The 24,841-nt window shown below is 39.4% G+C and overlaps 1 protein-coding gene across 3 annotated transcripts in view; it reads right to left on the reverse strand.

Annotated features, from left to right (window-relative positions):
* Nucleotides 1–13,807: 13,807 nt before the first annotated feature.
* Nucleotides 13,808–24,841, reverse strand: part of LOC126470500 (zinc finger Ran-binding domain-containing protein 2) — a 76,433-nt gene continuing 65,399 nt past the window's right edge. The window contains exons 6-8 of one of the 3 annotated variants that reach the window (XM_050098383.1): nucleotides 18,606–18,796; nucleotides 18,470–18,524; nucleotides 13,808–14,433 (exon numbers count right to left, since the gene is read on the reverse strand). In XM_050098383.1, the coding sequence (XP_049954340.1) occupies nucleotides 18,479–18,524; nucleotides 18,606–18,796 (237 nt within the window). In that variant the 3' untranslated portion in view covers nucleotides 13,808–14,433; nucleotides 18,470–18,478. Of the gene's footprint in view, nucleotides 14,434–18,463; nucleotides 18,525–18,605; nucleotides 18,797–24,841 lie in introns of all 3 variants that reach the window. The other 2 variants (XM_050098382.1, XM_050098384.1) reach the window with 2 other exon arrangements.

The following is a 24,841-nucleotide window of genomic DNA, read 5'->3' on the forward strand; positions in this document are numbered from 1 at the left end:
CAGTTCTAGTAAATAGGTCTTCCTCACATCTACAAGTGTTACGAGGTTTCCAGTGATCATTTCATGTCCTCTCAGTGTTTGTCCCGTCCACCACAGGAGCCTAAGTTAACTGATAATTTCTAGTAATGCAGTTCTAACTTTCTCCTGACCAGCCAGCAGACGCAACATGGCTTGAGTTATCACAGGTGTATCTTATCTAAGCACTTTTTGTTGAAGGGAGTTAAGGGGTACTGGCTGAAAAATGGGATGAAGGGAGGAGGAGGACAGAATAAAATGTAGCTGGAGTTACAAGACATTTAACATACACTCCTGGAAATTGAAATAAGAACACCGTGAATTCATTGTCCCAGGAAGGGGAAACTTTATTGACACATTCCTGGGGTCAGATACATCACATGATCACACTGACAGAACCACAGGCACATAGACACAGGCAACAGAGCATGCACAATGTCGGCACTAGTACAGTGTATATCCACCTTTCGCAGCAATGCAGGCTGCTATTCTCCCATGGAGACGATCGTAGAGATGCTGGATGTAGTCCTGTGGAACGGCTTGCCATGCCATTTCCACCTGGCGCCTCAGTTGGACCAGCGTTCGTGCTGGACGTGCAGACCGCGTGAGACGACGCTTCATCCAGTCTCAAACATGCTCAATGGGGGACAGATCCGGAGATCTTGCTGGCCAGGGTAGTTGACTTACACCTTCTAGAGCACGTTGGGTGGCACGGGATACATGCGGACGTGCATTGTCCTGTTGGAACAGCAAGTTCCCTTGCCGGTCTAGGAATGGTAGAACGATGGGTTCGATGACGGTTTGGATGTACCGTGCACTATTCAGTGTCCCCTCGACGATCACCAGTGGTGTACGGCCAGTGTAGGAGATCGCTCCCCACACCATGATGCCGGGTGTTGGCCCTGTGTGCCTCGGTCGTATGTAGTCCTGATTGTGGCGCTCACCTGCACGGCACCAAACACGCATACGACCATCATTGGCACCAAGGCAGAAGCGACTCTCATCGCTGAAGACGACACTTCTCCATTCGTCCCTCCATTCACGCCTGTCGCGACACCACTGGAGGCGGGCTGCATGATGTTGGGGCGTGAGCGGAAGACGGCCTAACGGTGTGCGGGACCGTAGCCCAGCTTCGTGGAGACGGTTGCGAATGGTCCTCGCCGATACCCCAGGAGCAACAGTGTCCGTAATTTGCTGGGAAGTGGCGGTGTGGTCCCCTACGGCACTGCGTAGGATCCTACGGTCTTGGCGTGCATCCGTGCGTCGCTGCGGTCCGGTCCCAGGTCGACGGGCATGTGCACCTTCCGCCGACCACTGGCGACAACATCGATGTACTGTGGAGACCTCACGCCCCACGTGTTGAGCAATTCGGCGGTACGTCCACCTGGCCTCCCGCATGCCCACTATACGCCCTCGCTCAAAGTCCGTCAACTGCACATATGGTTCACGTCCACGCTGTCGCGGCATGCTACCAGTGTTAAAGACTGCGATGGAGCTCTGTATGCCACGGCAAACTGGCTGACACTGACGGCGGCGGTGCGCAAATGCTGCGCAGCTAGCGCCATTCGACGGCCAACACCGCGGTTCCTGGTGTGTCCGCTGTGCCGTGCGTGTGATCATTGCTTGTACAGCCCTCTCGCAGTGTCCGGAGCAAGTATGGTGGGTCTGACACACCGGTGTCAATGTGTTCTTTTTTCCATTTCCAGGAGTGTAGTTGGTAGCTTCAAGGATGTGACTGTTTCATTCAGTCATAACCAAGATTTGCTGTCAAACAAGTGAATTTGGGGAAAATAGGGGAAAGGAGGGAGGGGGGCATGGCAATGGCAAAACTGGAACTTGCTCATTCCCCCTTCCCGGACTTTGAAGTGGAATGGTATAAGTGGCTCCTCCTACACCGGTTGTTGCAGCATTGGATCTTAAGGTAGGTTGGCCCTGCTACCCGATACACACTCCATCTACAATCTAGCTAGGCTCTACAGATGATTTTTAGAAGTGGAGCTCCAGTGTTTTGTCTGCTCGTCGAGATCAGTGAAAGAGGCATTTTAGGATCTTAAATTGTTTGACCATTCTCAGTCTACACAGCATACCATACTTGATACCTAAAACAATTTTGATTCCAGTTCTCAGAAAAAATGAGCATTTCTATACTATGTTGGTGGAACTGATGTGCCAACTGCTCTATTCTACAGCACTTTCAGGATAGTTTCTTATCCAATCAACAGTGAAAAAAATATTTCACTGTTGTCTGGGCTGTGTGTCTGCCTTACTGTGTGAAAGCCATTTTCAGTATTGCAACAATGAGTAGCACATCTTCCAGAAATTCTCACTATGACTCCAATATTTATGTGGTAGAAGTTGACCTAGTTTAGGAACTTCCACAAATGTTTCTTTTACTCTTTATAGGGTGTTTTATAATGAGCCAAAAAGCTATAACGTTCACTGCAATGGTCTGCATTCTAACCAACACAGCTTCACTCACTTATATTTCATTACAGAATGACACCATGTGTCACAAAGATCTGGCTGACTTCTACGATTTCTCGAGGACTGTAAATTGATCACACAGTGTCTTGTAGAATTTTGTTTCTAATATTGTTCACTATGTCCTGAACATACAGTCTGTAGTCCAATGTAACTAGCGGAAAAGGGTCCAGTTAGTCAAAACTTACCTCTTTTTAAGACTGCTTCACCTGAGAAATGGCTGTACATCTACATGTGTTCACTGCGAGCCACTGTATAGTGCATAATAGAAGGTTCTTCATAAAAATATTTGTAACTTTGTTTTATTCCATTACCAAGTGGAATGAGTGAAACATGGCTACTTTAGTATGTGTAATAGCTACTCAATCTTCTTCATATTCTCTCTCCACAATATATGACTGAGGCATATGTTCTCTAAATTTACCAAATTTTTCACAACAACAACAACAACATTATTGTACCTCCAAAGAAGGCCAAGTTCCAAGATTGCCTTTGCCTCACTTTTGTAGGGCTAAATTGACCTCTTATGATTCTCACAGCACATCTGGATATGTTTGAACTCATTCTATAAAATTTCGGTATTCCAGCCAGATACATTCCACTTCTTCTGATATTTCGGCTGTATACCATCCAGCGCAAGCCAGGTGACTGACGTTCCAGCACTTGCTCCGTCCTTTTAAACCTGCAGACTGTGCAACTGCACACACAGTCACAGATACATAAGGTGCCACCTGATTTCTTTTACAAACGCACTGCACTTTTGTAGGACCCTAACAAACTAAAGACTTATTTTTGCCGTCACATCCACAGCTTTCACATGTTCATCACATTTCATATAGCATCTTAGTACTACCCCTAGATAATTACACAACCCCAGGAGTTTACCATTTGTCTTGTAATGAGATACTATAAAGTTATCTCTGTTATTGGCATTGTCTTGCATTTAATGCCATTTATTATAAGAGAACTCCTATTCAGTAAAATAAAGATAATTATTATCAAACACATTTTCTTTCCTTGGAATCATCCAGTGTTAATACTTTCCTATAGACAACAAACTCACCAGCGGGTAGAGTTGTGCTCTGCCAAAGCTTAGGTTTGGCAGTTTTGGCAACACACACAAGTAACATATAAATGGCAAAATTAGCTGTAGTAGTATTGGTAGAGTCGGTAGGGAAAGAAACATAAATGAATGTTTGAGGGAGAAACTGTTAGCCAATAACATCTTTCTTTTTGTTTGTTTTGCATGTAATTACAACTGCAGATCATTCCGTGTTAGTCCATTCTGTGTTTTATATAAATTGCATTTTATAAGTAATAACAATTAGTTGCTCAAGAAACTCTGCACTTTTACATAACCAGATCAATTACTTTTGATGCAAGTACAGTTTACATGCATAAACATAAACAATCAGTATAATTATTGTTGTTATTCCTCATGTTCAAAGGCAAGAATTTATTGTTATTACTGATAAGTGCAAAAGTAGTTTATAACTAACAGAAACATGTTTTACATACGTTCAGTGAAGTATTGAAGTGATGTTTGACTTTCTTTTATTTCACCTTATTTGAGGAAATTGCATTTGCTAGCACTATATGATAAATCTCTTTTTATTTTTTATTTTTACTGCAACATCCCTATGTTTCATATTACAAATCAACAATTTTTTAATAAAAGCTTAATTAAACATTGACAATTTCAATTTTGCTATAAATACTGTTTTTTTTTTAAGAAACAGAGAAGAGGATAACTATGTAGAACAAAAATCTTCCATAGCTTACGCAGCCCTTTATATAACCTCATTCAGTTTTTAGATGGTTAACAGCTTCCTGTTTCTAGGTGAATTTAGTAAACCACTGGTCACATACACAAATAAAGTGAATGAAATTAGGTCTAGGAAAACTACCATAGTTCATGCTTACTTATGATAGTCTATGGTAGCCTACTGCAGTTTTACAACTCTTCTCAGTGAGCAATCAGAGTGTGCTGTTGAACTCATCTGATAAATTATGTTGAGGGCATTAGCAACATTCTTACATGTCCTTGTGGCACATCAAATGCTTCTTTTGTTTTTACTGAGAGTCTTCAAGACTTTTTGAAGATATGATTATGTAGATCTTCATTATCAATTATTGGAAATGTGGTACACTTTAGAACACATTTCAAAAGTCCAAGATGGAATATACCAGTTGATTTGCATGGTTCTGTGTTTGAGAAATCATGAAGTTGAAACTAGTTCATTAACTTTCAAGGTCTGTCACATTGTGCATTTTAATACATTTCAATCCCCCCCCACATTGGTAGCACTTAACCAGTATCACTCTTGGACACACATGAAGAGTGATATTGATACTGATGTAGGTACTACCATTGTATGTGTGGAGGGGTAGGGGTAGGGGTAGGGGTAGGGGTAGGGGTAGGGGTGTGGGGTGGGTGGGGGGGATGGGGATGGGAAGGAAACTGAACTGTCTAGCGAGGAATTTAATATTTTGATTTTCTGTCTTATCTCTTCAGTTTCAAAACTAAGCTGACCAATGAGATACTGGGTGGAAGGTTTGTATGCTTATTGACTAAGTCCAATTCTCCCAATAATTTTCTGATAAATCTTTTACACCAGATTCTGACAAAACAGTTGTAAGCTTTGTGCACAGACCTCCCTGCAGATGCACAAGTTGTCCTTATGGGATTTTTCCCCCCCTTACATTCACTTTTGCAGCATGGACAGCGCAACACTATTTTCAACATTCTCTAAAATGGTACCATTAAACCAATGTCATTATTTCCTGTCTTATTACCTTACTTGGTGTGTATTTACCTACAGCATGATTTGTGTGTTGCAATTTTAACTATAATTATTCTACATCTGGACTAAATATTAGTGACTGTATTACTTCTACCAAACTATTACATTACTATGAAATAAATCTAGCTTTTTTTATCTTTTAATAAATATCTAACATCCAGATTTATTTTACAGAAATAAAATCCAAATGCTGCAAATTTTCCTACTTTCTATTTCAGGTTTTAATCAAGTCCAAGTTCCTAGTATCATATGAGAGTGACTTCACCAAGAGTAATGTGTTCGGGGACTTTGCCACCAATACTGCAACAGTTAACAACCGATATTTTAATATTCACTTTCTAAATTAGGTATCTACACAATTTTAATAATTTTTTTCCAAGACTTAAGTTTTTTTTCTGGGCACCTGAGTTCTGTCTAACCTAAGAACAACCTCCAAGCATTCTACACCCACTCTTCCACACCAGTGGCCAGTCATGGAATATAGTGCAGACCTGACTATCCTATCAAGTCACCAACCTGTGTGGATTTGCAGTAGAGCAGCTGACCTGAGCTGATCGCTGCACTCTGCATATGGCGTAGCTGCTGGTAGATTGCTCTACAGAGTGGTCACAAATAAGCTAAGGCACAACTGCCGTTCGTGAACATCTACTGACACTCAAGTGCAGAGCAGATAATAGTCGGCAACTCCGAACTTCTGTAACTCTTGTTGCACTCTTCCCCGGCGGGACTCTCCTGGCCTTTGTTAGGGACTTCGAAGACAGTACCAGGGACCCATTTACATAGGTCATCGCCATGTACTGCAGGCCTTCTTTCTTCCTCCTGTGCATCCTTCAAGCACCGCGCGTTGCACAATGTGCGGACAGGTCGTAGGGATTTTCCACTTGCGTAAGGAACATATTAAAAATTGTTTTCTTTTCCAAAAAAAGCAAAAGGTGGCAGATCACTCCCTACCTAATAAAATTCCTTGCACTGGGGAGATGTTGGACCACTCTCCCCGGCTGATCCCACCCAATTACCTGCAGCAGGGCTGCAGCATAAGCAGCAGAGATGCTGGTTGACCCTGCCAGTGTCTCAGTTGCACTCGCCACATTCCAGGTGGGAGTTGCCTTGAAAGATCGGCAGATCACCGAGCAGCAAGAGCTGATCAAGCTTCACACAAAAACATGCACCACATACATAAGCACCTGCTACAAGTACCCTTACACATGCCCTCTTTTATGACCTCCAGTGGCTCAGGCACTGAAAAAGCTAGAGGTGGAGCTGACAGAGGACACACACAATACAGAAGAGAAAATGTGGTGGCAGGTCAGTCCATGCCACAAACACCACGAAGACACACAGACAAGTGAGCCCACAAACTCACAAGACAACTGCCAAGTGCTGTTGCCAACTCCGTCAGAGCCAAGTAGTAACACCAACAACACAGGTAACAACACAAACAAACCTGCGACTGCATCACACCCAAGTACACATGAAGCTACGCAGAACCTAAAACATCATCGGCTGACTTCCCACCAGTCATTGTACACAACTACGGAGACCTTAGTCTCCTAAACAAAGAATTTACCAAAAAACACAACCCCACAACATATTATTCAAAATGCAATGGGGTCCATACCACACTGTATGTGGCGAAGAAGACAGATTATACGAATCTACTGAACTTTCTGAAAGAAAGGAAAATGGAATACTTCACATACAGAACCATATTGGAAAAGGCACAGCAATATGTGATCAAGGGGGTATATGCTCGAACCCTGACCAAAACAGTACACAATGAACTGGGAATGTATTCACATAAATCAAATGAGTGAGTCTGGCACAGTTAGATCGGTCAAATCACACAACCTGCTGAAGATGAAGTTATTTCTTATATGGTCGTAAATGTACGGATCCACAACATGCTGCACCCCCCCCCCACCCCACCCCCCGAATTGCTATTGTGAAGGAGACATTACTTACGCCTCAAAAACACCTGAATATCCCAGGTTACTGCATCTATCATACCGACCAACAGATGGCAGGAAGGGGGGCGGCACAGCCATCATCAGACACAAAGACAAAGGACACACAAACATCAAGTTCCCTGTACTTAACAGACTAGACTGGAGGCTACAGCCATCAGGGTGAAGTTGGATGGATGGATGGATATTAGTGTTTAACGTCCCGTCGACAACGAGGTCATTAGAGACGGAGCGCAAGCTCGGGTGAGGGAAGGATGGGGAAGGAAATCGGCCATGCCCTTTCAAAGGAACCATCCCGGCATTTGCCTGAAGCGATTTAGGGAAATCACGGAAAACCTAAATCAGGATGGCCGGAGACGGGATTGAACCGTCGTCCTCCCGAATGCGAGTCCAGTGTGCTAACCACTGCGCCACCTCGCTCGGTCCAGGGTGAAGTTCAACAGAGCTAACACCACACTGGTATCACTATACAACCCACCTAAAAACATAGCAACACGTGATATCAGTACAATTTTCAACAGAGCACTGCAAGCAATTGTCACTGGAGATTCAAATCCATAACACCCCAACTGGAATTCATGAATACGCACATCCGACTGCAAGAAACTATACGAACATGTACTACGTCTAAATTACATTATACTGCAACAGGACGTCCCCTTGTACATGCCCGCACTGGCCCAACTCAGGCCATGTGTGTTAGACACAGCTCTCATCAAGGGCATCACATACACATTCAACCTGTAGCTGAAAATGATCTAGACTCAGACAACATGCCTGTAATACTTTACATAGAAGAAACACTGTAGGACAGTGAGCTACAAGCGCACCACAAATGGACCATGTTCAAGGAAACACTTGATAGTCATATTTCAGACACTCATGAAATTAACAACATACAACAATTTGATGAGGCAGTGGGGGTCCTTACTGCTGCTGTCCAAGACGCAATGTCTTATGCCATTTCATGCACACCACCACAACAGCACTCGACAGACCTGCCCAGAAAATCCTGGATCTTATCTCACTGAGGAACCACCTCAGGTGATACTGGCAGCGTCCCGGGCATCCGTTCTACGAACTGTATGTTAACAGACTCCGGGGACTATTACAGGAGAAAATACAAACATTTAGAAATGATCAATGGGGGGCAGAAATACACAGGGCTAGATGCCACATGTGCTGGTATATGGAAGCTAGCCAGACACTTCACCAGAGAGAAACATTATATTCCTACTCTACAATGCCCAAATGGCCCTGCATATTCTGCGAAGGGATAGGTAGAGTTTATGGCCACAACACTTGCAGTATCCTTCATGCTGAATCTGCCTCCTTCAGACCCAGTATTCATGCTTGAAACGGACCAGGAGGTTACAAGACTTGCAGCCCAGCCCATGTGCAATGAAACCAGATGTACTAGCACAAACAAAATAACTTGAGCTATCCTGCATTCCAATGCTAAGAAAGCCCCTGGTCCCAATGGCATTCAAAATGTGTCCTCCAGGAATTCACGCATAGAGCCATAGAATACACACATAACTAATGCCATATTACAACACCAACACTTCCCTGACTTTTGGGAGTCGGCCAAGGTCCTAATGTTCAGGTAGCTAAGAGAAAACCACTTCCACCCACAAAATTACCGATCAATCAGTCTGCTGTGCTCTCTCAGCAACATTGGTGAGATAGGAATACTAAAACGCATCACTAGGCACTACATCATCAACAACATTATAAGGCCACAGCAATTCGGCTTTGAGAATCACCACTCAACACAACAACAACAACTCCTCCATGTAGCTGAACATGTAACACATGACTACAACACAAACAAAGTCACAGGGGCTGTGTTCTTGGACATCTAAAAAGCTTTTCACCATCTCTGGTACAACAGCCTCATATGCAAACTAAGCCATGCTGAAACTTCCTGGCAGATTAAAACTGTGTGCCCGACCGAGACTCGAACTCGGGACCTTTGCCTTTCGCGAAGTTTCATATCAGCGCACACTCCGCTGCAGAGTGAAAATCTCATTCTAAGCCATGCTGGTTTCCCCAATGGGCTCATATGTCTCATACTCTTGTATCTCACGAACAAATGTTTCAACACTGGCAGGCAGACAATCAATCAACACAACACAGTATCCAAGCTGGAGTACCCCAGGGAAGCATACTGGGGTCCATCTTGTTCAACCTCTACATTAGTGATCTCCCTGTTATGCAAAACATGATGTTGGGCATCTAAGCAGGTGACACGGCCATCCTTGTGCAAGATTGGAAACTGTAGAACATAAATTCACAATTACAGACAGCACTCAGAACTGCCGAGACTTGGTCAGAACAATGGCATATTAAAGTAAACATCGACAAATGTGAAGCAGTTCTGTTCACCCGAAGACCAAAACTAGTGCACAAACATCAACATTATATGCAGGTAACTCTACGTCCATGCCCAATACATTTCTGAGAGAAAATTAGATACCTTGGTGTCTGGCTGGGCTGCAAACTTACATGGAGGGACAACATAGAATACATCGCCAATGGAGTGCACATGAGGCTAAAAAAACTCTACCCAAGGCTCAACAGGTAAAGCACACTGAATAGGAGGGTATCTAGGTGCATATACATGACAATAATCAGACCACTGATGACGTACACAGCTCCCGTCTGGGGATATGCAGCTCCTACATGCATGCACTGCCTGCAGATCATACAGAAGAAGGTGCTACGCATCATTAGCAATGTTCCACACTACACTCACACCGTGAATCTTCACAATGAATACCAGCTTGAAACCCTCAAGGAAGTATTCTAAAAACTCATCATATAACTATGTGGGAACTCTAGACACACTAAAAGTCCTTTCATCCTATCTCTGGGGATCTATGATCACAACCATAGGTGCATGCATAAATGACCAAAGACACTACCAGCTAGGGTATAACCACTTATGGCACACACACACACACACACACACACACACACACACACACACACACAAGCGACATCATCAGCAAGCCTCTGCATATCAGCAATACTGACTGGTTATGCCAGCTACTATCACAACCGACCAACAGCCAACAGCAGGGAAGCCGACAAGCTCACGCACTAACACACAAACAAACCGCCAACACTACCCTACACTATGAATCCAGTATATGACCTATCTGACACTAACCGATGATCAACCCAACTGTTACAGGTATGCTGATGCCCGTCGAGAAGTCAACACCGTTACCCAGCTGCAGCCGCCGAGTAACAATGCCTCACAACAAAGGTATCTGCCTGCATGATACCCACGACTAACTGCCTAACCCTTGCATGACCTGTCACAGATAGAAACCGATCCATTACTGCTCTTACTACCTGACACTACTTTTGCAGAAGTTTTCTCCCTTGGCTCTTGCCTTGGCCTTTTTTTTTCCTGTGCCCTTCAAACCACTACCCTTCATCAGAGAAGCCACTGCTCATTCATGTAAATCTTCTCAAAGCTTGTTATACGGTACAGAGACTAGTGTAGGTAAAGCAACACTAGCACTGAGGGTTCAAAATGTGTGAAAAACATATCTGGACTGATGAGCTGTGATACAAGCTAATGACAGTAAAAGTAAATACTACCTCCTTCCCAAAAGAGCACCATTCGGGCAGGTGGTGGAGTTAGTTTGGAGTGGAGAATGTTTAGACATATTTCCAGCAAATGGTACAGGAATCTACTATATGATAATGTGCAGTTGTTTGTTCACACACAGCACCCTCTAGGCAACTTTTACTTTCAGCAAGACAGCAGAACAGCCCTTTTTTCATGCACAGTGTTAAAAAGGTTTCATAAATACTCGAAAGGACATGAGCACACTTGTGTGACCCCCCCCCCCCCCCCATTCCCCACTTTGTCAACTGATTTCAGTCACACTGAGCACAACTGAGATACCATTGTCTTCTAGATGTGCACATCTTGCATGCACCTGACCGCTCTCTCTGTCTGTAGTAACAATCTGAGCAGCCATTGGTAAGAAATTCTCCTCCACATTTTAGGTGTCTCATTGAGTCTCAGTGATTGTGTGCCACCACTGTCATCCAAGCAAGAAAGGATGATCTACAAAAGTAGGTATGCATCTATTATTCAACTGTTAATGAGTATCACTGAAGGTTCTAATGGCTCATCACATTTTAGACTGTGTTCCTATAATATATGATCAAAGCAGCCATTTACTAGAAACAGCTTTTTTATATTGTTTAGAAGTGTGAGCAGTATCGTTCGTTAGCTGCATATCTCCAATGCCGATGCTGACACATCTATATGCTGTATGCTACATAAATCACCAATTAGTTTTTCAGAATAGGTAAAGGTAACACATATTTATCATGAAAGTCTTTTCAACACGTACACATTCATTAGAAGTCTCACTAACAAGTCCAATACTACTAGAAAATATTAAGCTATATGTTGTGGAATTCAGCATAAGATGATATGATCTGCTGAATTCTCATTTGGATAAAAATATCTGAACAATTAGCCCTGCCTCACTACATAAGCCTTTGATACTGAATTGGATGAAAAACCATATACAATATAATCAGAACAAACACATCAATGGAAACGGTCAATGCACATTTCTTTCCAATATCACATTCCAATGATTAACCAGAAAAGTGCTATGATGCTGATTGTGTCATTTGTGCAAAAGTGACATGAAATCCAATGAAATGTACACAATGGGCTCAGAAAGGAGTGAAGTGGTGAAAGCAGGATTCACTAGAGCATAATGAATATCACTATTCCTTCCAGTGCTATATTTTTCAATAGCACTGTTGTTCTAAAATTGGCTGGATTCCTACTTACAAATTTCTTCATAAGATAAAGGTGCTATTATATTGTTTGGTGTCTTCTAAACTGTTTAAACAAATGTCTGTAAGATGATGTTTGAAACCCATACAGTGATTACTTTCTTCTGAGCAATAAATACATTTTGCTTTAGTTTAGAAACATACCACAATATTACACTGAAGGATAGCAATGGATGAAACTATGTAACATTAAGTTAACATACTCATTTATGTTTTGATGAAGTCAACATTATTATCTGGTAAATGTTGCAGAACCTAGCATTTTGTAAAATCTAAAAGATGATTATCAAGTTTATTTCTCACGGATATGTAGCAGAACATTCTACCCTGGCTAATTACTTACACTATGTTTATTGACTAATGTCTTGTTTCTTTTTGCTTGTTTTCAAAGTTTCACAAAATGTCTTTTCAGAACAGCGGCCAAGTTCATCTGCAGAAAATTATTTACCAAGTTTCACAAAACTGTCATTAACAATTTTCACAAAATAATAATTACTGATCTTCTATGTTAGGCCAAAATGTGCTAACAATAGAACTAATTCTGTCTCTTGTTTCAAATAAGTCAATACGTCATTCACATGCAGAAAAATACAGGGGAAATCTTTTTGGAACATCTTTTTAATTTCTTCTAGGTGGAAGAGATGGCCTATCAACAGGTTATTAGGTTTATATAGCATAGCCTTCTGCATCCATTTTCTTAGATAAGATGTAAATCAATCATTTTGTGCAATTAATACCATAGAAAACACACTTCCCTCATGCACAAACATTCTGAATAAGACAAACTTCACCTACCAATACACTCTCGTTAAAACATTTAGTTCATGGTCAGTAAACGTTTATATAGCTGTCCTGGTAGAATCACCCTTTAAAAATTGAAAATGTAACTTGCTCAGCATTTCACTATCATAAAGGTGGGTAACAACCCTTGAACACATTACCTATGCAGAAAATTCTGTAGTTTGCTGGCTGAAATTTGCATTTAACCGAAAAACAGATGTCTGCTGGAAGCTAACAGCAAGATGCATTCCTCTTCACATTATGGTGTTAGTCCTTCAGTACTCCCTAATAATACATATTCATAATAGTTACCACAGCCATAAAATCTCTCTCACATTTATCTCTCCTTTCAAGTATAGGATAGTGAGTTTCGTATACCCCAGTCAGCTAGAGCAGCATCAATATGAAATTTTTACAGCTGCCATAGAGTCCATACAGCTGTGTTTCCATGTCTTGCAGCAAAATTGACCTGGGGCCTGTCATGCAGCATGAAATTTCCACGAAACTTACATCTGTCTTTCACTAAGTGCTACTATTTGATACATTTCACACCTAACATTAAAATCATAACTGAAAGCTATCAAACACACATACACATTAACATTACATTCCTGAATATGCTACAGTATTTTCATTATAATATTTAAAAGCTGTGAGCTTATTTAGTTCTAGCAAATAGTCAATCCTTAAATAACATAAGCAGGATTTTATTAAACAGAAAAACATTCACTACGTCTTTCAGGTATACTCCTGTAATTGAGACAATATCATTATTAACGATGATCCATGATCCATCTTCGATTCTCCTTATACTATGTACTACCCCAGGTGACTACCTAATTTCAGAGATAAATTATCAGTATTATTCATTGTCAAATATTTTGACATTCCAACCACAAAGACTCCAATAATCAAAATACATTGTTTTCAATAACATTTTTATTGATTAACGAAAAGCTAAAAAATTAAAATGCAATAAGTATTGCTCAATATAACATTAACCCTTTGCGCATACATTTCCTGCAACAGCTCAAAGTAACTTACTCTGGACAACTGGGACGTCAGTAATGTTATGAAGAGATTAAATGTAACAGCCCACAGTAACCTTAGTAAAGGTCTAAAAAAAATTTAAACCCTTAGTACAGACAAAAAGGTTTTTTGTCTAACACACTGGTGATACTGTGATTAGAATCTTTTAAATGCTATAAAAAAGAAAACAATACATTTTATTTCATTTCAACAAAGTTAAAAATCATAACATATCCTGTCACATAAAGAAAACAAACTAAACAATATATGCTCAGTAACTGCATTCAGTCAGCTGAATATATTCATTCATGTTAACTCCTTCCCATATTAATTATAGCTAAGGAAATCACAATTCTCTGCAAGCCTATTATTTCTCAGTGAACGCATAAAGCCTTAAGCACTATATGTGAGGACTACCATATCATTACCAAGAAAGATGGATACTAATCGTGTACCAGAGGAGACCTGTAGTTCACTGTAAACACCATCATCTACGTGCAGCTCCATCTTAATGTTACCTGCAAAGAAAAAAATGTAATTGAACAACAGTCTGCTGATATTCATACACTATGTTATTTCCTTCAAGAGAAAAGAACTGTGAAAGAGAGAGCAGTGAAATACGCTTGTCAGGATAGTGACTAAAATATTCAGAAATATGAATAGAAACTGTGTTAGAGTGAGTATTTTGAGAGAGAAGAGCATTACTGTGCAAAATAATTCTGTCTCAAATAGATACAGACTTCTCTTTCTAAGAAAAATTAATTGCTGTAAAACTTGGTTTGCCACAATTATGTGAAAAGAATACCTCCAACTAAATGTTTATAAAACAAGACATGATGTTGGACACCACCTATACAGTAGCTAGTGTTCTGTAGTACTCACCACTTCAACCAGGAACAACTTTGATGGATTTAAGAAACTAAATTAAGTGCAGCTCAAGTCAAAACAAACAACTCAGTGTATGATCCAAAAGAGGCTAACAGCTCTTAGCATATTTAATATTTCACTATGAGAATCATTAACAATGAGTATTCCTGTTCAAATGTGAACCAGGATAAAAGATGCTAAAATACACTATTGTCCATAATTAAAGATATGGGACACATAAAAACAGGCAGTAGAAGGGGAAACAGAAAATCAAGGGTAAATATCTTTAGAAGCTTTTCTGTTGTATTCATACCACATAAGGTAAGGTCATATTTCCTGCCTTATTTTGAAAAAAGAACTTAAGTATTTGGTATTATCTCTAGCAATATAGCTGTGACGGAAATCTCACGGGAAGACACGCCACAGCACATCAGTAGCATGAGCTTTCTAGGCCTGCGCATCTCAACCTTGCAACAACACAACCACAATCTCCAAGTACTCTTGCAAGTTCCTGAACTGGGCTTCTGGTACATCGCAGGTTGCATGCAATTACCGATTCCCTTGGCTGGAATTTGAATGTTTCCCTCACGTTTTACAGTAAATGGCTTCTGCAATACTGAAAGTAATACAATACATATTTTTGAACTTTCAGTTAAGTAACTGCTGTAAACAACACAAAATTCTTTCCAATTAGAGCATTTATTTCATTATTCTTATCATTGTGTAAGTAATGCAAAAAGAATTTTAAATATACTCTGAAGTTTCTATCCAGATGAAATCACAGAAACACACAAATATTTCAGCAGCATACTGTAATAGCATCATCAGTTCATTGGATGCACTGCACATAAAATGCCCGTTTGTTGCCACATAGTATGTTGGTGAAATGTCACAATTTCTACAGTTTCATCTTGTTGAACATTTGAAAACTAATGGCTCTGTGATGACTGCATATTGCTTCCATTTAGATAATACAATTCTATGAATGGAATTAAAGAAAGAAAAAGTTTCTTTAACTACCATAAGCAGTTATTACATTTTTATGTCAGTAACACACCTGTAATAAAGCAACTTTAAATTGCTTTCCTAACCGATAGGCTGAACATTGATTCATTTCAATTTGATATCTATCCAAAAGCTAGCAAGTTTTAATTTTTGTTAGCAAGTTTTCTTTGTTTTTTGTGTACACCTGTCAACAACTCCATGCTTCTGCTTTTCAATGAGTGGTCTCCTTTGCTCCTAAAGTATTTATATTCCACCAGAACTTCCCTACTGTAATTAAAACTCAACATTTGCTTAAGGTATATTAGGTACAGCAGCATGATGTTACAGTAAGTTTTCAGCCTGCATTGAGAAGATGTTTGCCAAAACTTTAATTACTCTTTGTTAGGTGGTTGGAGTGGGAAATTACTAATACCAAAAGTTACGGAACAGAACATGTAGCATACAAAATTCATTACGGCAGAATCATCTTGTACTCAGTGAACCCTTTCATAAGCCACTGCAATTTATTTACCCCTTTTTTGTTAAATAATGAAGGAACTTCCTGCACAGGGCTTGCTTTTTCCCCAACAATGAAGAACTTTTTAAACTATTAGCCAAATGTGCATCAATGACAGATTTTTCACTGCACAATTGAGTGCCAAAACTACAGTGAGGTAACTGGAGTAAACAGATATCAAATGTAACATGTTTGTTTCCAATCAACACAAAAGTAACTTTAATTTTTTACTAATAAAACGATATAAGTAATCCAAGGAGTTCAGGTAACTACTGACCCAATAGTTTAATTACCGAGTTGTTGACAGTCACATAACCAAGGCAGAACTTCTGCCTGCTAGCTTTCCAATGAACCTTATAATGTTCTCAGCACTGTTTATGTGTCAGCTGATGACTTTGCAATTTGACTATTTGGTGAATTGCTACCTTTATTTCTTAAATTATTTATATCCCTTCAAGGATTTTCCATTACCATTTTTAGATTACAATTTTGCTTACTTTTGTGTGTGCACTTACATAAACATTTTGAACTTAACAATACCATGTAGCTTTTGCTTCTTATTGATGTAATTAATATAATTTTTCAAATGCATTTTGATTTTTGTACTGGACTCAATTATGTTTCAAAGTAGCAGCAGATTTTATACTTTTCTGGAACAATATTACAGGTGTTCATTTTTTATTAATAATATATAGTAAGAGTGAATGTGTGTGCGCGTGAGAGAGAGAGAGAGAGAGAGAGAGAGAGAGAGAGAGAGAGGGGGGGGGGGGATTTAGAATTTAAGTAGCTCTATTATTTCAGTAATAGGTTTTGCTGTGTTATCTTATTAGTGGATTTATTAAGCTTAACATAGTGACGATATGGCTGTTCTTTGCTGTACACTATTGGGTACTCTAAACAATTACACACTTATTTGAAGTATTAGCAGGCATGTGAAACAAATAACCTAAGTTTCCACATTTTGATGACAAAATCTGAGAATCTAGCCACTTATCACTGCCGTGATGTTAGCTATATTTTATCCAACTTTAACTACTTCCTAGCCATCAAAATAAAGAAAATCTCTCGTACTTAAAACAGATATTTCAGCTACATATAATGTTAGCATTTCACAAATATTTTGAAATATAATGCATAATGGCAAGCAAAGTGGGACAAATTATTCTCTGTGTAATAATTTACAAAGTTCTATACTACATTCTCCACTTTATTACAACTGTAGCTGATTCTCCTGCTCCACCTCCTCCTCCTGTTCTTTCTCCACCACCTTTTTCCCCATCCATTTAAGGGGTCAGCATCGTTATATAGGTTGAAGCAATGTTACTGTAAGTGCATGGCCAGATAACCTTCCTAATGCCACCACTCCACCCAGGACAGAATTTTGTGTATGCAATCTGTCAATGTCTAGAGTAAATCGATGTTCAAGTGTGACAATATTTTTCTAAATGTTTGCTTAGTGTGTGGCTGAGGCAGGATATAGGTGATGTTTGTACCAGACTGGTATTCACCAAGTTGGATGTGGGAAACCACACAAAAAACCCCTTCCCTGCTGGCCAGCTCACCAGCCCTCATCATTAATCTGCGAGGTAGATTTGATCTGGGGCAGGTTCACCTCCCAGCACCCTGGAAGCAGTACATTAACTGCTCAGCTATTCAGATGGGTCCATTTGTAGTAGATTAACTGGCCATTTTTTCCTTTCTTTCTGCTATACTAGGAACAACCTTTTTTTACAATAAAATTTTAATAACTGTGTTCACAAGTGCTAAGTGAAGAAAATACACTTTCTTTTTCACTGGCACTCAAAATGTTCTTTGGAACATGGCAAAATCCTTGAGCAGTTGGAGATCAGTGGTAGACAAACATATTTAAGTAAGTAAAAAGTAAATATTGTACATTGCTATACGAAAAATTCCACAGGACAAGCAATGAAAATTAATATAAAATCAGAAAAAAAAAAATCAGGGGCAAGTAAGCACATATGTCAAAATCAGCATCCCCTGAAACTAATACTGCACCTCTAGTACATGTATGTATTACTGTAGAGATGATTGTTGTGACAATCAACATGACAATAGCTAATCCAGAATCTGAGACAGCTGTAGTTCTGCAAATTGTGTATTTTAAATGTATGTAAGGATGTAGATATCGACCTTGTGCATACCCATTACCACCTGTTTACCTGAACCTGAATGTATTACGAGCTGTTTCCTCGTTTTCCACTTCCAGATGAATGTGACGAGCTGTAAAGGAAAGCCATATAGTTTATATTATAGAATCAAAGGTTTATTTTTCCACTTTGCAATATATCCACACAGAATTACCTTGAACTTGATCTTGATTTAGTTTTGTGGCTCTTTCCCTCATTTGTGGGAGATCTGGAACGGGAACGTGACTTTGAATGACCCCGCCTCGTTTTTGGGCGATTTTCTTTGTCCTTTTTTTGTTGTTCAGAATCAGCATCACTGTCATCACCCCAACCAACTAAGTCATATTTGGACAGATCAGCATCATCCTATAATAGAACAGGACACTTAAAATATTTGAAATATCTAATTTTCATGCAGCCATGGGACAAATGTTAAAGGTATGAAAATAAATGGCTCCTACTGTGTTCTGTTTTACTAAAAATAATAATGGCAAGAAATTAATATGCATTTAATGACTTATTATTCTGAGAAGATTAAAGATTACTCATTTTACTGTTCAGATGTGTACTGACAAAACAATCTGGAACACAGTAAGGGATGCATGTCACTGCTACAGTCAAAGTCTATTCCGTTCGGGAGAGAAAAAGAAAATGCAGAGCTGACAAGAATTCACAATGATAGCATCACAAAATCATTTTTTCTATGTTAACGTTTCCAAATATTTACTTTAGTCTCAACACTTATCATTCCACTTCTCTACTTGAAATTAAACACAATAAACCTGCTGATTAGATAATATTTATTAGCTACTAGGTCTAGTTTGTGACCATCATCTAGTAGATACAACACACATAAGCTGGGATGGTTCCTTAATCAAGACCACAGCTGACCATCTGTCCTATCCTCACAAAGCATGTTTTGTGTGTGTTTGTGTGTGTGTGTGTGTGTGTGTGTGTTTTTACACTGACAAACCCTATATCATGAGTGATCCTTGGTTGAATAAAGATAATTAAATAAAATAAATCATTACAACAAATACTTCCTTAAGATATTCCACAGTGGCAATATATTATCACAAAGTTGACTGCGTCATTGTCATTACGTGTAGTCATATTCATGATAATGACATTTTTTATATAAGCATTACCTATAATGATGAAATATCCTGCCAAGTGATCAGTCATATGAGCAAAACTACCAGATAATAGACATTATTATGTGAACAATAGCTTTGTGTGGCTTATTACGGCATTTTTGAGATACATTCCAGATGCAGACCACTGTCTCCATAAAATTTCCCTACTTTCTTCCACCACAAATTGCTGTGGCCACACTGAAATTTCCTTTAACAAAAAGGAAACTTCCAGGCACAGTCCCACACTACGTGATCTACATATTCTTGAGTTTCCTTTACAAATATGACACTGTTTAAGAATTATCACATATAACAATTGGTGTACAATTTTTTAATACTGCTATAATTACTTTTTTATAAAGTTTGTTATATTCACCTTTCAATTTTATACTAAGTTTCATTTCTTCAAAATACTTTCCAATGGTTTATTATAACTATATTAGGCCTTTCTGGTTGTTTCCCTTGACTGGTCAACAGTTAACAGAACAGTGTGCCAACATTAGCATAAAATGCCTTTGACATATTAATCTTCTATTATTTACGCCAACATATATGCATCAACTGACTGACTAAGAAGAGCTATGTTCTTTGCATATTTCACATCATCAACATTTATATGCCACTGTGTCCATTCATACAGATAAACATGAGCTTTAAATAAAGATCAGGAGGCAATGAATTGCTGTCTGTTACCTCAAAAAGGGAGTAGCGCTCTTTCATTTCAGCAACAATTGACATTACAAACAAGTTCCTCTTCGAAACTCCCTACTAGATTAAAACTGTGTGCTGGATTGTGGATCAGAACTGGAACCTTGCCTCTTAACAACATAACCTTCCACCTTTATACACTGACTCCATACTAATTACAACAAAAAGCTAAGCATTTGCAATATCCACAACTATACTTTATTCAGAACAATATTCACGACGGCATTGTGTGTGCAATTTCAGCGAACATTCTTGTGACATTAATAAAAAAGGACTGCATTGATACTAAAATAGTAATAATTAATTATTACTAGTGAAATAATTTAATTTTCTGTGAAAATTATACCTCAGACAATACTCATGGAAAAGATAATGGAAATCTTCATCTTTTGTTATCTACGATACTTCTATAACAATCTTTCTTCTTGTTCAAACTATTGTAGTGATCTGACGCGATTGATGACTTGTAGAACTGAGGTCGGTAAAAAATTGTAATATGTTGCTAAGTAATATTTGAAAAATAGAGTTTCTGTGTCATTGAAATCAATACATGTGTTTGAACTTTTATTTTAATATGATTCTTGCCCTACATAAATGTTAAGTTTTCTGTTAAGCTACAATGGAGCGCAGCCATTAGCGCCATTGATCTACAGCGCGGATTATTGGTAAAGTCCTCAATAATGAGTGATTAACATGCAGAAATACTTTTAAATGTTAATGAATACAGTTAACGTGTGCCTCTCAAATCAACAAAGTTCTTCTGAAATTAATGAGATGGATAGCTAAAATGACCATTAATATGTCAGCCTTGGATAGAAAAAGTACACGAAAGGATAAAACCCACTACAAAGGAAGGAAAAACAACATAAAGTGGGGGGGGGGGGGGGGGGAGGGGAGTATGGAGGCAGGGAACATCCCAAAGCCCTCTGGGGCATATAAAGTGGTTAGAGGCTGTCGTTCCTTGTCTGACTGGCAGGTTCTTGGTCATTATGAAAGTCTAGTGACATAGTTAGGTCAATAAAATGGTGGAGCACATAAAGTAACACCCTTAGATTAAAATGATGAGAGATGTAGAAAGATAAATGAATTACAAGGTGGGATCAGGCCAACCTACCACCCACAGGCAGCCCAAGATACTCTGGGGGTGGGGGCTGAGACTACAGCAGTTGGTGATCAGCTACCCCACACCCATGGACTGGTAAAGGCCATATTATCTGATCTCGAAATAAAATTGTACAAGCCACACTATTGGATAAGGTGTAAAATCAGGTTTGATGGTTTGACATCAATAGGTAATATTGAGGGTAATAAGTCAGCTAGTTCAGTGTTTGCTTTATAGTGGTAAAAGTGTGCCTCTTATTTAAATGTGCACCAGTGATATAGGACCACTGGAACTACAATGACACAGAGCGGCTTGTTTGTATGCCTGGGTCAGTCTAGGGTGGTCAGTGTGGAGTTGGCAGTGAATTGTAGAATCTTGGCAGGACATTCTGTATGAATACATCCATGCAGTTAGTCAGGTCCTGGTATCTTTCATCATAGGGCACCCATTTTAGTAGCCTCCTTGGACAAATAATCTGTGAATTCGATTCCTAATATTCTGACTTTGTTAGGGGTAAAGATAAATATAATCAGTTTTTTGATATTTTGGAACTCAAATACAAGGTCTTGACTGGAGAAAACCAGTATATGTCAGGGGTAGTGATTATGACTTAGCTGCTCACACGGTCACAGAAAATTGCAAAAGACTCATGTGAGCAGGTACAAATGTATCTAAGAGCTCACAAAATAGACTACTACTTCTGCAATAAAAACACTATGTTACTTCTGTGGTAGTGCATGTTGTTCACTGCCACCTTAGTGTGTGAAGGCATAACCCATTGGCCATTGACACATGACCCATCATAATAGATTTGCAAACATCCTGGAATGTTTCACCATAAAAAGACACTCGCTACATCCTTTGGCCCTGAAGAATGGCTTTAGACAAAGTTGTGGGGAACAGATCTTCCCAGGGGGCTGTTCACGAGAATGATCATGAGAGAAGGTTCACAGAAATGTCACATATAGCTAAGAGAACTTGGATTGTAGATACACCAGACCAAGGGCATTTCTGTGGAGGTCCCGTCCTTCTATCCAGGAACACCATTTGTGATTGCGGCAACCCTCATTACAAGTGTTTTGGAAGTAGTGCACTAGAAACTACTAGTAACAGGTCAAGACTGGGCTTTCCTTATGGTGCCCTGTAGTTGGCTGGAACTTACAATGAAGAACTGTGACACATGCTGAAGTTTTACAGGTGTAGGGAATGTGAAACTGTAGGGCCCATGGCTTCTGTAAGTTCATTAATTGCTGTTAGGAAAAATGTTACTTTTATTTGTGAGACTCCATTTTTCTGGGTATAGGGAAGATTTTGAGAAGTGCTTACTTGATCACGGGAGGACCAATGAGAGAAAAATTTCCACACAAAAATTGGGAGGGCATGTATAAAGCCCCATCCATATATAGTAGCAAGAATAGGGTGCTGTATTACATTTGTCACAATGTGGAGTGAAGAAAAACACTAATAGTGAGATGTTAGTAATGAGTGAACACCATTCTGATAGCGGATTTCAAGTGAATTAGGTGGCTGTTGGTATACTGGCTCTACCAAAATCCACTTCCATATTTGGTTATACAATAAAACCCTTTGTTAATGCACCTCTGGGGACCCAAATATTTTTTCCTTATATGGAAGTTTTGCGTAGGCATACAAAAACATTGACTCAGAATCATAACCCAAGGATTCACTGTCACCGTTGTTGTCCCCCCCCCTCCCCCCCCCCCCCAACAACAACAACAACAACAACAACAACAACAACAATCACCACCACCACCACCTTACTGTTCCTTAACGAGCATACCGCACATCATTCATACAGGCATGCTGGAAAGTAATATCTCTGAATTTTTTATTCTGGACTCAATATCGGCTGAGGTATTACATGTTATGCATATTACTAGGCTGTCTTTATTGCTTCAATGATACAAGTTGTAATCCTTTGGCATTAGAGGGCTCTGAATTGTAGCATGTAACATGGCGGTGTGTAATATAAGTATGCCAGTGCATGAGAAACACTATGTTACAATCAAGTTCCAACCATTGAAAACTGAAAGCATGAATTCAAAGAGTACATCCATGTGTGGAGCACCCTCCCCTTCAGCACACAATGACAGGCAAATTAGAAGCATTGCGACATCTGCAACAATCGAACGCCTTGTGTTCACAGTCACTGATAATCCTCCATACTTGGCCCCATCTGATTTTCATCCGTTTTCAAAACTTAAAGAACACCTTCGGGGACTTCATTTTGATAGTGATAAAGTGGTACAGGTAAGGTTGTGGCTCCATCAGCAAAGTCAAACATTCTACAGTGAAGGCATCAACAAACTGGTCTCTCGTTTGGTGAAATATATTTGTCGCCAGAGTGATTATGTTAAGAAAAAATGAAGATTTTGGATGGTTTGTTTTATTTAAAATGTTTTTAAGAGCTTTGACATAAAAAATTAGAGACATTACTTTTCAGACTGTCCTCATACGTCGATCTTGTGTGTGGAGGTCAGAACTTTGTCATCACAAGAAACAAAATCCTGGAAATGCACAGTTTCAGGAACACCCGGGATTCTACTCCATTCTTTCTGGACCAATATTGTCCTTGACAGCAACTGATGTACCACAACCAGCCTTCATGAAACAATTTGACACAGTCTGTTGTTTATACAACAAGAACAGCAACAGCAACAACAAGAAACAAGCACAGCATGTAGAATGGCAAGTCATCACTTCCTTACTTTCAAGGAATCTAATTTACTTCTGGACATTTGCTACTCCGTATTTGGCTTTAACAGTGTATTATGCCTAGGTCAAGAGGCTGCAGATAACTTGTGCTGTTTGGTGGAAGGAACACAACATTTACAGTCCTTGGAATGTACAGGCCATCATTCAATAGTAAGTACTATTTTTCTTCCTGTTGCACCCCTTTTGGCACCTAAAAGCCTTCTGACATCTTCTGGGCAAAGCTGTTGTACTCTTAAGTACAAGGTAGCATTTTTACATTTATAAAACAACTGTGAGTTTTGAATTTTTCTATTACTAGTGGACACAACATTTCACATCACTAGTTACACATAATAGCACAGTCACACTTTCTTTCCTTTTTTCATCTCTGTGACATTTTTCTCGCTGAACAGAATACATTTTGCAGGAAGTAAATTGCGAAAGACACCTGCTTCACCTGCGTTGAAATTGGCTGGGCTTATAACCTTATATCAATTGTGGCAATGTAATTTTCTTCCAACTTTCTATTACCACAGACTCACTTTCTCCACTTTCAATCTGAAATGCGAGATTATCATGCTTTTTATATTGCTCTAACCAGTCGTTTGGTGCACTGAAATTTTCAACATGCATCTTTAGGATGATTTCATGAGCCTTCTCTTGCAGCATGTTTCTGCTGATAGGAATGCTGCCACTCCTCATTCCTTCAGACCATAAAAAAAAAAAAAAAAAAAAAATTCCAAATCACGG

The sequence above is a fragment of the Schistocerca serialis genome, chromosome 3, assembly GCF_023864345.2.
Source record: "Schistocerca serialis cubense isolate TAMUIC-IGC-003099 chromosome 3, iqSchSeri2.2, whole genome shotgun sequence".
NCBI lineage: Eukaryota > Metazoa > Arthropoda > Insecta > Orthoptera > Acrididae > Schistocerca > Schistocerca serialis.